This window comes from Lobosporangium transversale (genome assembly GCF_002105155.1).
Source record: "Lobosporangium transversale strain NRRL 3116 chromosome Unknown BCR41scaffold_28, whole genome shotgun sequence".
Classification (NCBI taxonomy): domain Eukaryota; kingdom Fungi; phylum Mortierellomycota; class Mortierellomycetes; order Mortierellales; family Mortierellaceae; genus Lobosporangium; species Lobosporangium transversale.
The window spans coordinates 48,760-62,884 of record NW_019029006.1 but is presented as its reverse complement, the minus strand read 5'-3'; the positions used below and the strand labels follow the sequence as shown (position 1 = coordinate 62,884).

Sequence of the window (14,125 nt, the reverse complement as noted above, 5' to 3'; positions counted from 1 at the left end):
CTTCTCCCTTCTATTCTTTATTTTTCCTTCAGTAACTTCTTTTTCCTCTTTTCCCTCTCTCTCTCCCCTTCTCTCTCCCCTTCTCTCTCTCACACACACACTTTTTTTTTTTTCTCTACCTTAACCTGATTATTCTGCATTCGTTCCTGAATACAACCTTATTGGGAGACATCTGCACAACAGCATGCCGCCTGCTGATCTTGACAAAACCAAAATCGACTTTCAAAAGTACTACTTCTATGGAACAATACTTAATGTGCCACCAATCTTGCTCATGTACCCCATACGTACAGTGCGATTGTTGCAACAACGCAAATCCTCTGTCCCAGTCTCATCTTCCATCTTCAAGGTCATTAAAGACGTGCAGAAGAATAATGGTGTCCGTGCCCTCTATGCAGGTGCGACAGTCTTTAGTACAGGCCTAACTGTAACAAAGATCCTTCAATTTGCGACATACGACTACCTGGCGCAACAGATCAAAGGGAACAACTACTACGATATCAAGATCCTTGAAAGCCCTAGTGTCTTGAGTGGAGTGCTCGGTACCTTCTCTGCAGTTGTCACAACTTTTTTTGTAGTGCCCTTTGATATGGTAAGCTCTTCCACACCCAACATAAGCGAGCATTTATACTCAAAAAAAAAAACGTTTCCATTTCAAAAAATAGATTTATGCAATGACGCAGCAATCCCGGATGATTTTTTAATTGATCCGATTCACATGTTGCTGCGCTGTACCTATATGTCACTATTTGTCTGCACACGCGACGTGGTGTAGCGAAGTCATTCACTGCGTGCTTATTCACCTAAACAAAAGATATTTGTTTCTTACAAGCATTATTTCTCGTTTGCTCTGTAAACTGATGTTTTTAGATATCTCAACAGATCACCCTTGCAAAAGCTGGAGCACAAGGAAATCTGGTACCTGCAGCAGCCTCTTCAGCTAACACATCTGTTGCTCCAGTTATCATGCCTGAAGCTGCTGGAATGGTAACAGCTTCAACCACTGCAACAAGAGCTTCAGCAATAGCGACTGTAGCTGCTACATCAACTTCCACTGCAGCAGCCAGCAAACTACCACTATACGTTACTGGATCATATGAACGTCTTCAACCACCACCACCCATGCCCATCTCCGAGTCACTCAAAATTCAATTCAAACAAGAAGGAGTCCGCTTCCTCTTCCGTGGCTACGTTGCTACCATCATGTCTACCATCCCTTTCTTTGCAGCCTATTTTCCAGCCTATGAAATCTCAAAGGTCTGGGTCAAGGACGGTATTCAATTTGTACGATCACTGCAACTAGAATCCACCAGGCCTTTCCCCCCACCGGAGCTTCATCAGTTGATCATTTCCTCTGTAGCCGGAAGCATTGCATCCTTAGCAGGCGTCCTACTGTCCTCACCAAGTGATATGGTCAAAACTCGGATCCAGACTGAACAAAGATTACAACCAACGAATGGATCGGGGATCAAACTACCAATGCCGAGTTTGAAATGGTGGGATGTATTTATGGAGATTTGGAAGAAAGAAGGATTTCTCAAATTTTTTGCGGGGACAAAGGCAAGAGCCATTCTGGCGATTCCAGGTGGTGCTCTAAATTTTGTGATCTTTGACTTTGTAAGATCTGTTAGTATGCTGAAAGAGACATCTTCACCATTAGCCCCACCGATCACGATTCTACAAGGTGAAAGAGTTCAGGAAGCTTTGGTATAAAACGTATATCAGGAAATTATACGCTTTTTTGTTATTATTATTTGAGCTATTTCTCTTTATCTTGATATTTTAACTTGCATTTCTCCACATGTCTTCACTCCACTCCAACATCTTGCATTTATTACATGTAATACATTTACAGAATAAATTAATAATAAGCCACTCAGAAATAATCTTCGCATCAATTTCTCACAAGAACGACTACCTGCTTCTTAACAGATTGGAACCATACCATGAAATATGAAAGACCTGCCAGTCTTATACAGAGAAAAGATCAAAGTAAAAGCGAATAAAGGGAAAAAAAATAGATAGCACAAGTGCTCTTTCGCTTCTTACTTGTTAACATGGTAAAAGAAAGAAAAAAAAAAAAAAAAAAAAGACGCGTCTTTTAGACTGTTTCTCTTTATTACCTTTATATATAAATAAATAAGTAATAATTAATATTTTTTTTTTTTTTTTTTTCTTCCATCCCGGCTCATTCCTTAATTGTGGAGAAAAGAAAGTAAAAGAAAGTGTGTTTGTGGGAAAGAATTATTCATCATTGTTCAACAGCAACAAATCCTTTCATGACCGTCCCATCCGACCTGTTAGCAACTTCACCAAACAGAGCAATAACAACGCACAGCCAGCAGAGCCATAGTAAAGGCGTACGACCGTTAACAAGCGTGCCTTCTCATATGCTTCCCCCTACTCCTCAGCCACACCACTCCAATCATGCTGTACCGAGGAATAACTCCCTTCTTTCCTCCTGGCTTACAGCTAGCCATAATAACATTAATAGCGCCAGCAACAACATCAACAATAGTGACAGCATCAGCATCAATGATAGCAATATCAATCATGTCAATACTAGTGAGGATCATGGCAACGTCTTTAGTGACACCGTTGACAATAGCGATGTGACAGCACAAGATCATATTGCATTCTCACGTGGCAGAGGTAGAGGTAGAGGTAGGGGGAGAGGTAGAGGCAGAGGTAGAGGCAGAGACACAGGTGAAGACAGTGACAGAGACAAAGACAGAGACAGAGATGAAGGCAGAGTCGGGGGCAGGGGTAGAGACAGAGGCAGGGGTAGAGGTAGAGGTAGAGGCAGGGGAAGTCAAGGAGATAGCACTCATAATTCTGGATCTGGTTCTCTAACTTCCTCCTTTGGTCACAGTTATCGTGAGCCGATCAGTGTCGACAATCCTGAGGACAACTATATGAATGTTGATCAAGATAATCATCATCATCATCATCATCATCATCATCATCATACAGCCATTCAAGATCAAAACCAATCTTTTGCAGCTTCGCCTACCGTAGATATCTCAATCACAGTGTCATCCCAATCAGCGACTCCTGAAAAACGAAAGAGGGGTCGGAAGCCTAAACCCAAACCTGAATTATTAGCTGCTAGAGCTGACGAGAACAGCATTAGCCATGATGACAACAGTATTGAAGGAGTTATCAACTTTAAGGAATCAATGACGCTCAAAGAGAAAAAACTCAAAGAAAAGGAATCCAAGCAACAAATCAGGAAATCAAAAGGTGCAGAGCCTCATCATATGAATGGATCCATCCTTAATTTCTTTGACCGATCTGTCATTGCAAGTTCATCTCGATCGTCCACAGCCATTACTTCTGCTGAGGTATAAGAGAAGGAAGAAAAAAGTGCCTTTGACCATTTTTAATCCTAAATTTACATTGCGAAACATATCATATTGATCTTTTCATCTTTTGCTATGTCTCCTAAAAATATAATAGAGAAATTTTGCTGAGAGTTATGGATCAAATTCAGCTTCTCCAACCAAAGCCGTAAGTTTTAAGGAAGAGAGAAAACAAAAAAAAAAAAAAAAAAAAAAAATTGTTGATTACATTTTTTCTTAATCTAATGTCAAATTTAACATGGCTAGACCTATAAACAATCTTGTCTAACATTCGATGTCCTGGAATCATCCAAAGCCGGAACCCTTTCCAGCATGGCAGCAGCTTCTTTCAATCAAGAACAGGAAAAAAACCTCAATAGAGTTCTTGGAGGGTTCATGATGAAAGAGTTACCCAAATTGATTGGACGTGCGCCCTACGAAGATTTAATGAGCGGTATGATCGCAAGGAGCTCCAAGTTACCAACTCTCCAAAAGTTGAGTCTAACTCAACGTCTTCATGGGCCGGGTGCTGAAACAGAAAGCGGACAGGAACTCAATATGGACATGCTGGCGGATATTAAGATGGTTCATGAGTTCCTGAATACATTTGGAACCCCTCTTGGCTTGACAAAAGATTCAGGTGAATGGATTTCATTTGGTAAGCTTATTATAAATTCTTACATTGCCTCGACAGCCTTTTTTTTTTTTTTTTTTAACTTTCTATTTTTTATTTTTCCCTTTATGTCTCAATGACACAGACTTGTTGTTAGCAATGATAAGGAATCCAAGAATTGATAACCGTTTGTTAGATCTCACCTGCAAATTGGTGCAAGCGGCTTATGAAGCAGATCAATCGCCTCAAATCAACCATTTCAACTTTTGTTATTTCTTAGCCGTAGGACCTGAAGCGATGAGTCCACCTTCAGAAGAGGAGCAAAAAAAGGAGGAATACAAGAAGAAAATTAGCAAATATTTAGCGGCTTCCTTCGCAGCTTCTAGGAACAAAGAGAGGAAGAAGCTCTATGTCAATTTACATCGCCTAGGAACGATTGAATATTCTGTCTTTACAATCTCAGACCGAGTTGAAGCTTTAGTGAAAGCTCTACATGACATCATGTCGTCGGATCGGTTTCATCGATTTATGAGGGATGAAGTTGAAGAGAACATCACTACTCTGAAACGTCAGAAACGGAAACGAGCCGAAGTCCGAAAAGAGGTCGAAGCAGAGACACATGAGCTTGAACGGGAGATGAAGGCAATTGAGCGAGCAGCTGCAGATTTAGAGTCTAAACGACAAGCTATCTTGGCCAGTGAACGCGAGAGTAATCAGCAGCAACATTCACATTCTGATGACATTGGAGGAGACGAGGATAAGGATCAAAACAGCAGCTCAATTGAACAGACAAGGATGACTGCAGCAATATCATCTCGTCGACAACGACTAGCGCAGTCCAAGGATGCCAAGAGTCGGGCTAACGAATTACTGAATCAACAAAAATCTCTTGCAAACGAATTGAAATCCAAAGAATCGGCATGGGAAGCCAATAAGGAGCTGTTGGAAGAAATCTCAGTGGATGATACCGAGGTGCAAAAGGATCATAATGTGCCGTTGACTCAACTTCGTGGTGGGCATGTTGTCAATACAGACGAGAGACTGAGAGTCATTTGCTTAGGGAGTGATCGTTGGGGACGCAAGTATTGGTTCTGGAGAGAATTTGGAGGTGTGATTGTAGAGGATCGAGGCCAAGTTGAGCCGCCTATGAGGAAAGAAAAAACAAAAGAAAAAAACCAAGTTGATGTAAAGAAGACTGATCATGATACTCCTAAAGAGATCGTTGCCAAGATTGAGGAGGAGAAGAAAAAAGAAAAGAGCACGATCATGGACTTGGAAGATGTAACACAGCGGATGAAAACCATGGCAGAGCCTGAACTCGCAGGAGACAAGTTCCAAAGGACTAAGGCCCGCATGTCTATCAGCAATCTCCTCTTGTCCGATAGCAATGAGAGTTTAGTAGAAGGGGTTTCTCCGGTCTTGATTTCTCAGTATGAAAAAGAACAACTCGATGAATATCAACAAAAACAACCACAGCTTCCTAATTTTACAACTACAACTACAACTACAACTGCTCCTGCTCCTGCTCCTGCTCCTGCTCCTGCTCCTGCCGAAAAAGATCTGCTAAATTATGGACCTATTCAAACCTGGAGTTTAATTTCCACCAGCAAAGAGCTGGCTTTCTTGACTCGAGCCCTGAACGCCAAAGGCGTTCGTGAGCGTGTCCTCAAAGCGTCCCTTTTAACGATGCGTAAGGAGATTGAGGCCAGTTTCAATCGAATCCAACACTGGGCAGGCGACGAACATATGGCCACGAGGAACAACAGCAGTCGGTATAACAATAACAGCAACAGCAACAGCAACAGCAACCATAAGGATGAAGACTTTGTGGTTTCTGTCGTGGGAGAAGAGGTCGGTCGACCTTTGACAGAGGAAGAATTGATATTGTTAAAGAAAAAGAGAGGAAGAAAGAGTAAGCAAGAGCTGGCAGATATTGCAGCTACAAAGTTAGAAGTTGCTGCTGCTGCCGCTGCCGCTGCCGCCACTGCAGTTATCGCAAGGGATGATGATGAAAATCCGAGTATGGAGATTGATCACCATGGTTTCGAGCATGAAGTCCAGCTTAAGCGAGATATCGAAATGGAAGATGGCAACCACTCGGACCAAGAGCAGGAAGAGGATAATGGAAATGAACATGAAGGCAAGGAAGCAAAATTGAACAACAAAAATAACTCGAACACTCTGACCGCCACACCAACCATAGGCGGATTTCTAGCTGCAGTTAGAGATCCAGATTCTGGACCATTGCCTTCTGAGTATTTTGAGAATATGGTCAAGGCTGCGGAAGAAAAATTGAAGAATTTTTCAAAGATGATCTGTAATGGTAATGCGGATGCGGTCCCAGATGCAATTAAGGAAGTGCGGTCTTTGCGTTTGAGTGAAAACAATGACTCTGAAAATAGTCAGCTCCCAGCTACGATTAGAGTCCTTGGACATTGCTTATTGACAATGGATGAGCCCGAGGAAGAGTCGGAAGGAAAAACGAAGAAAAATGATGTCAAGGATGATATGGATGTGAATAACACTTCAACAGAAAAAGATGCAGACATCACTATTGTTGATGACGACAAGCAAGAAATGGATGATGATGATGATGATGATGATGATGATGATGATGATGACGATGATGACGATGAGAAGACTGATGATGGTATTGAATCTGAAGACAAGACGGCCCTGTCATTTGAACGACTCCCAATTGCGATCCCTGTATCCATCAATTCTAAGTTACTATCATGGCTAAAAACCTGCAGGATCGATAGTATGTTGAGGGGAGTCAGAACGTTCGGCGCACTCCATGCGTGGCTGGATGAATGCATGGGTATGATCGAGAGTGTGGTCTATGAGTCCAATAATTATAATGACCACAAAAAGTTGGTAGATAGGAAGCGGAAGAAACGTCAGGAAAAGGAGGATGGATCTGATGACGATGAGCGAGAAGGGGATGAAGATGAAGTAGAGGATGAGGAAGAGGACGAGAATGAAGAAGATGAAGGAGGAGATGCGGGTGATGAGAAGGGTCAAGAAGAGGATCACGAAGACGATGAACAGTATGGTGGAAACAAGAACCGTAGCCGTCGCCACCATAAGACGTCCAAGGAGGTATGTTGGTGACTGCATTCTCTATATTGAAAAATTATTGTATCACAGATTTTCATGGAATAGCGGTTGACATACTATGCTTTCATACTACATCATTTTTTTAGACCCAGCTTAGGATTACAACAATTCGAGGTCGTGCCTTGCGAGCTAGAGACAAAATGTCAGTGAGTTACAGAGACAACTGCAGAGATACCGACGATGGTGATGATGACGATGAAGACCAAAAAGATGGAGAGCACCAAAAAGAGGATGAAGATGATAGCATTGCACATCGACTCAGGAAATCCAAGAGAACAAGATATTGACAGCATTTTTTTACTGTTTAAATGTCGGGAAAAAATAAGCAAATCGGACCAAATCTGCGATTGATCCCAACATCATAATGTCATGACACGAGGTCACTATGCGATTAACCATTTACCCCTTACCCTTTATAAAATAAATAATGTCTATAAAGTAAGAATGATTTCATCATTACGAAGGTTTGCATTAAAGGAACATGAATTTGGGAACAAAAGGGTCTTGTGACATTGCTGCGTAGTCATCAACGGGCGGAGTAACTACTGATCTTGAACGCCCATGTCTGTCGATGTCTATGCAGCGCTACGGAAAAATAATAAAGAGCTGTTATACATAATACAAATCAAATAGGCGTTGAGAATCACTAAACTGACAGATGCATGCTGATGTTGATGCTTCATAGAACAGTGGTAGAACAGAGAATATGTGCAGTCATCCTTGAACAATGCATCCATCACTATGACATGATCATATTGCTTTACACGCTGCGGACCATTAACATATGCTGAGTTGTAACTGCCTATTTTCTTTAAAAGACCACTCATTTCCTCTTTTTTTTTTTTTTCCTTCATCAATTTCAGCTTACTTTTTATTAGTTACAAACCCCATTCTTTTCGCACACCATCTAATTTCTAGACGATCATCACTTCCCCCTCCACTTTTGATCATCAAACGATTGTAAGTATTCTTTTCAAACAAAACTGTTACCTCAAAACATCCACAGAGAAAGGTGATCTTTTTCCATTCTGACACTTTTATATCGCTTTTTATTCTCTTTACACGCTTTGCATCCTTCCGCTTATTACGGTAATCAGGCTCCAAGAAAAATGGCACCAACATTTACCAACCCTGACGAAAGCTACTTCTGGGGCAGACGATCTGTTCGGGATTCATGGATTGCTTTGTGGGTGATGTGGATGTTGTGGATGTTCTTATTGTAAGTATTTTAAAACCCTAAAATGTGTCGTTACACCATGTTTACATGCACTTTACTTCATACAACTCACAAAAAATAATTCTATGCATGAATGCATAACACAATCATCATCCTCAGCCTTGCAAAGCAGATCTTTGGTTCGCCTCGTGTTTATGATGCAAGAGGCGATCGTGTGCCCGCAGGCACAGCTGCGCCCGATGTTGGACCTTACGGTAATACAGCTCATCATGAAGCTGCTGTTGGTACTACCACCGCACCTGTTGCTGCTCCTGTTAATCAGCACAAGGGTCATTTTGGACGCACTGCCAACAACATGGTAAGTAATGCGAGAAAGCCATGCATGCTTTGTGATATGATACAATGGCAAACTTGAGATTATTAACCAACTTTTTTTTTTTTTTTTTTTTTTTTTTTTCTCTTCAATAAAGAGAGAGCGCATTAGAAGAACCCACAATTTGGTTCGAGATTTGACTCTTATGCTCCTCTTGGCCTTGACGGTCAATGCTTTTGGTTCTGGCTCTGCTGTCTTTGTCAACATCATGGCTTGGATCTTTGTAAGTCATTTTCTTTATTCCCATTCGCTTTCCCCTCCCCTTGCTATCTTTTGTTACTATTTCAAATCAAGCAGTTACTAATCAACTTTTTTTTATCTCCTTTTCTTGTATCTGCATGTTTTGAATGAATAATTTAGACTGCATTGGCTTTCATGTGGGCAGGAGCAATCATGATGGTCGAGAGCCGCATCTTAGATATGGCATTCGGTGTCCTCGAGATGCTGAGCATCCTTGCAATCCTTATTGCTGCCTACGCAATGGGATGGAGGGTCTTATAAATGACTTGAGCAACAAGTAAACCCTTATTTCTTTAACATGCCAAGGAGGGAAATGAGAAGTAGGGAAATGACTGATACTCTTTCCTTCCTTTGCATTTACTTTTACTTAATTTCACATGAACATATTTTTTCGTAATTAGTACATATTCGTATTGTTTTTCAATAGTAAAGCACCCATTTGATTGTAGTCAATGTGGGCCTCTTATTCCTTAATTTTCTTTGTATCATTTATTTGTTTATTCTGATAAAAAATCCAAATACTGCTGAATCTGCTTCATGTGCTTAAGGATTGGAGATAACCGATTTTACAAGATGCAAACGTGGTCTACCACGTGGTCACCAGCTTCCCTCCACTCTTGTCTAAATTACCTCAAGTCAGAAAAGATACTAATTACGGCCCTTTGCCGTGGTCAGCGCCAGCTCTCCAAAATTGACGCCTTCATAACAAGAGGATTAAATAAGCACCTGCTTGGTTCAGGGACAATGTCTTGATGGAGAACAAGAGGAATCCTGGGAGGAGCATCCCATGTTCGAGGACTCCTTCCATTGGCTGTGTGTATGCCATTTCGTTTTAGTTTCGATCTGAAGATCTACAGTTTCACCCAAGCCTAGGAGGAGCTCTCAAAACCTTTTTACGCTTTTTTCCATAAAACCTCGCCCAATTGAACCTGATTCAGACAACAAATAACTACTTACATGATTCCAAGGACACAAGGATCAATGTCATCAAAAAAAAAGCTACTTGTCAATAGTGATGGGACCAACTGTTTTAAGGGAAAGCTTAAAAGCATGTTTACTCTTACTGTTGTTCTGATTTCTTGTAGTTAGTTGACTTAAGGATGCAAACATAGCATCTCCATTACTCCATTCATCACTGAGTGTGCAACCTATAAGGAAGGCATATCCCTTACGCCCACATCCATTCCTCCCAGAAGCAACCATCCCCAGCTTCTAGTACCAGCGCACCGAACTGCAGTCTTATCACTAGTTATGGATGAAAAAGATCCCCGCACAAGTACTACACCCCTTGTTCAGAAAGAAAAGTCGAATAGAATAAAGGGTTGACGATGTTGCGATGGGCCCCGGAATCTAAGCAATGGTTTCAAATGAACTTCATCGAAAACCCAAGCCTTCGATCATTGATGTGATTTCGCATGCTTCCGTATATATGGATTGTATAAAGTACACTACAAAGAAGTTTCGATTGGGACCGCTATCCGGCATCAAGGTGTGACGAATCAGTCAAAGAGAAAGTCTTATTTCGACGATGTCCACACTACAGACATATCCCTACTATACTTCTTCAGTTCAAAGCGAGGGCTGGGAGGTCGAGAGATAGTTGTTGCAAGGTATCCAAAATTGGGATGTTCAAAGGCCTTGAATTGGTGTTTAGTGATAAACAGAGGGAGTCATCAGTTTATGACAATCCTTTGTCTCATGCTCCTCGGCTACTTCCAGCAAAATAATAGATCCAATGTGCTTTTCAGACGTCTGCGTTGGTACACTCTACTAATGGCGATGGGGATTGTCTCGCAGCTACGGTGACCATTTCTGGAGTTCGATCATGATTGATGGTGGTGCTATCTTTTATGGCGGGGTGAAGGCTCCTAGATTGTGATGGATGACACCATACATAGTCGAGCACCTTCAAGCTATTAACTGGCTCACGTCCGATTTCAAGACTATTGTTTTCATTTCTAACACTACGAAAGCGCGAAGTTGATGCGTCCCAGATTATGCTCAGGATCATGAAGTCACGAACAATATTACGGCAGTGTACCTGCGAATGCAACAAAAGCACGGTGGAGAAAGTTGTCTCCAGAAGAGAGTGCAGTTAACTCGTCGAGAACACATATAGTTTATTTATACATATTGTGTTTGTTTAATCTCAGAATCTCTGAAAGTCATAAAAAATGCATCTTCACGAGGCGAAGAAAAAAAATGCTCAGGAACGCGTTCCTCTCTCCAATGGTCCAATGGTTGATTCTGTCAAAGAAAAGAAAAAAAAAAGGCATCGGGGTTGTCGATAACGACGGCTATTCTATACTCTCTGCTCTCACATGCTTTGATCGGAGCTAGATTTTATGTTTGCAAAGGGGACATATTTCTATCCTATCGCATGCATTGTCGTTGATGGTCGTTGTGAAGAGCCTCGTGCTTGTGGTCAAAAATAAAATGTTTTCATAAAATTTATCATAAAGCTCATGGCACATGCATGCGCTTTTCGCTGACAGCAGCCATGTTCTTCTTTTATTATAATAAACGTCTGTGCATCTGGAGAGAGAAGGATAATTGCCAAGCATTTGAGACATAAGCAAAAAATCAACAACAATCTCCATGAACGAAGACTGTACATATTTATTGTCTCCTAATTAGCATGTGGGAGGAAGATTAAAGAATCCGAGGCAAAGAATGATAAAAGGAAAGTTCCCCGGGCTGTCAAGGCAAAAAATTCTTACTCTTTACTCTCTTATTTCTTTCTCTTTCCTATTTCATTACCCTTCCTCTTTTTCCTCCACAACTCATTTTACTCATTATTTCTGATCGTTCTCTTCATTAAAGAAACTAAAGTATATACTGTGTTCAACTGATTGCAACAAAAGAACATCATGTAACAAGCAAACAAAAAAGCAATTGTCAATTTCAATCATTAAGATTAACATGGTCTCATTTTTATTCTCCTCATTCTCAATGTTTCATTCTAGCTCTCGTCATGACAACAATATCCAGGGCCTCGACGGCTACTGTGAGGTCTGAAGGAGATAAAGACATACTGTCCAGCAATAATAATCCTCCTGCAGTGCAGGATCCTACCTCTCACAAAAAGAAAAAGTCAACATCGGATTCATATCGTCATACCTTTCCTGTTCACACGAAGATTATGCCCAGCCCATTATCTAAAGAAGCTCCACCAGAAAGCTACCGTGGATTTGTCAATCTTGGAAGTAAGTAACTTGTGATTAAAAAGATAAAAAAAGTGATGGAATAAGGAGACAACCAACTCGGCATCTGTACAACATAGCTTGTGTTTATAAAAAAAAAAAAGCGGGAGCACACATTCACGAATTGGCTCAAAGATCTTTATTTTTCCCCTCGCCTGTTGTGTTTCTTACTCATGAATGATATATAAGATAAAAGCTTTTCAAGGTGGATAAGGAGTAGGGCGTCTAAATGTGCATATGACACGGCTCTTTGTCTTGATTGGCGTGTCTACAACGCCCGTTGGTTGTGTGCCACAGCTCCGACAACTAGGAGCAAACGCATCTACACACGTGTTCGTGTGTATATATATGAATGCGCTCTAATTAATTTTTTTTTTCTTTTTTTTTTTTTAAAAAAAAATAATAGTGTTGCTTCTTTTCGGAAACAACATTCGCTTGATCATCGAAAATTATCTCAAATATGGGTTCCTGCTCTCATTCCCAGGATCCAATGTGTCGCGTCAAGACTGGATCTTGACTGTACTCACCCATGCACTCCTTCCTATTAATGTCCTAGTTGCTTACAAATTGGAGGAATGGGCCATGAAGTTGGCTATCGGATTCAGAAAACGGCATTTAGATGAGAAGAGCGAAAGCAGACCTAAGAACAACAGCACCAACGGCAGGGATACACGACCGCATACGGTTAAGGAAATCGCTAAAGCAAATCAATCGACTGTAGGCTGGCTCCATGTCTTGAATCTATCTACTCTCTTGGCTTGGCCTTCCTTCATGGCCTATTTCATGATTTATCACCCATTCTTAGCCATGACTTGTTTGATGAATGGATTAGTCCTGTTTCTCAAGATGACCTCTTTCGCATTGGTGAATCAAGACCTCAGAGCAGCTTATATTTTTGACACACCCATGGAAAAACTTCAACATGTTGCTGCAGTCCATGGGCTTACTTCAAGGGGAGGAAAAGATGATGAGAAGACAAAAAAGCACACGAGCAATAGTAATAATGGTGAAAGTGACAGTGACAACAGTAGCAGCAACGAATCCTCCTCCTCAACAACAACAGCTGTAGAGGTTTTTCAGTATGATGTTCGTTATCCTGACAACATTACGCTCAAGAACGTGACCTACTTTTGGTTTGCTCCTACATTATGCTATCAACCTTCCTATCCTCGGACAACTGTGTTCCGCAAATCATTCTTCTTGAAACGCTGCCTTGAGATCATCACATGCTTAGGAATGATGTATTTTCTTATCGAACAATACGCTACTCCGACACTTCAGAACTCTGTCCGCGCATTGGATGATCTAGCGTTTGGAACCATCTTGGAACGTCTTTTGAAATTGAGCACGACCAGCGTTGTCATCTGGCTGATCATGTTCTACACCTTTTTCCACTCTTACCTTAATGCATTGGCAGAGGTAATATTAACAAAAAGAAAAAAAAAAAAACAGCTAAATTCCTCATGTTCTACCCGGTAACAACTCTAATTTAACTTGACTATATACAATTTATTTGACCTGGCAGGCATTATACTTCGGAGACCGTGTCTTTTATTTGGCATGGTGGAACAGCTCTCGTTTGAGCGAATACTGGCGTCTGTGGAACAAGCCCGTATACACTTTCTTTAAGCGCCATGTTTACTTACCCATGGTTACTTCGGGCTACAAACCAGCAGTGGCCTCATTTGTGATCTTTACAATCTCGGCTGTCTTGCATGAGGTCTTGATTGGTATCCCGACCCATATGGTTTACGGATATGCGTTCGCAGGCATGTTCTTCCAGATCCCTCTTATTGCCTTGACTGAACCTCTGGGTCATTGGCGTGGACGTGGAAGTGGACTGGGCAACATGATCTTCTGGGTTTCCTTCACTATCTTGGGACAGCCGGCCTGTGCAATGTTGTATTATTATCATTGGACCAAGCAGCGCATGAATGGTTAGATGGATAAAATCGATGAAATAGAATTAATAGAAAACCAAATAAAGCAAAAAAAAAATCCAGCGACTAGGTGACTGCATTTAAAAAATAGTGGCGTCTTGCAAAATTTCAGGTCGCG

General features: G+C 41.2%; 4 protein-coding genes across 4 annotated transcripts; all 4 read left to right on the top strand.

The window, feature by feature from the left end:
* Nucleotides 1-77: 77 nt before the first annotated feature.
* Nucleotides 78-1,876, top strand: BCR41DRAFT_356961 (mitochondrial carrier domain-containing protein). The gene is made up of 2 exons (XM_022024774.1): nucleotides 78-592; nucleotides 871-1,876. Exons 1-2 carry the CDS (start codon nucleotides 185-187, stop codon nucleotides 1,711-1,713), a joined length of 1,251 nt encoding a protein of 416 aa, XP_021879589.1. The 5' UTR covers nucleotides 78-184; the 3' UTR covers nucleotides 1,714-1,876.
* A 313-nt stretch (nucleotides 1,877-2,189) lies between these two features.
* Nucleotides 2,190-7,496, top strand: BCR41DRAFT_423500 (hypothetical protein). Its single transcript, XM_022030306.1, has 5 exons — nucleotides 2,190-3,344; nucleotides 3,460-3,510; nucleotides 3,609-3,999; nucleotides 4,100-7,056; nucleotides 7,161-7,496. Exons 1-5 carry the CDS (start codon nucleotides 2,280-2,282, stop codon nucleotides 7,359-7,361), a joined length of 4,665 nt encoding a protein of 1,554 aa, XP_021879588.1. The 5' UTR covers nucleotides 2,190-2,279; the 3' UTR covers nucleotides 7,362-7,496.
* Nucleotides 7,497-7,953: 457 nt separating this feature from the next.
* Nucleotides 7,954-9,331, top strand: BCR41DRAFT_356955 (hypothetical protein). The gene is made up of 5 exons (XM_022024773.1): nucleotides 7,954-8,034; nucleotides 8,172-8,293; nucleotides 8,411-8,609; nucleotides 8,722-8,847; nucleotides 8,985-9,331. The coding sequence occupies exons 2-5, from the start codon at nucleotides 8,184-8,186 to the stop codon at nucleotides 9,123-9,125; spliced, it is 576 nt and encodes a 191-aa protein (XP_021879587.1). The 5' UTR covers nucleotides 7,954-8,034; nucleotides 8,172-8,183; the 3' UTR covers nucleotides 9,126-9,331.
* Nucleotides 9,332-11,592: 2,261 nt separating this feature from the next.
* Nucleotides 11,593-14,072, top strand: BCR41DRAFT_338452 (putative diacylglycerol O-acyltransferase). The gene is made up of 3 exons (XM_022022115.1): nucleotides 11,593-12,070; nucleotides 12,474-13,486; nucleotides 13,593-14,072. The coding sequence occupies exons 1-3, from the start codon at nucleotides 11,839-11,841 to the stop codon at nucleotides 14,007-14,009; spliced, it is 1,662 nt and encodes a 553-aa protein (XP_021879586.1). The 5' UTR covers nucleotides 11,593-11,838; the 3' UTR covers nucleotides 14,010-14,072.
* Nucleotides 14,073-14,125: the final 53 nt, after the last annotated feature.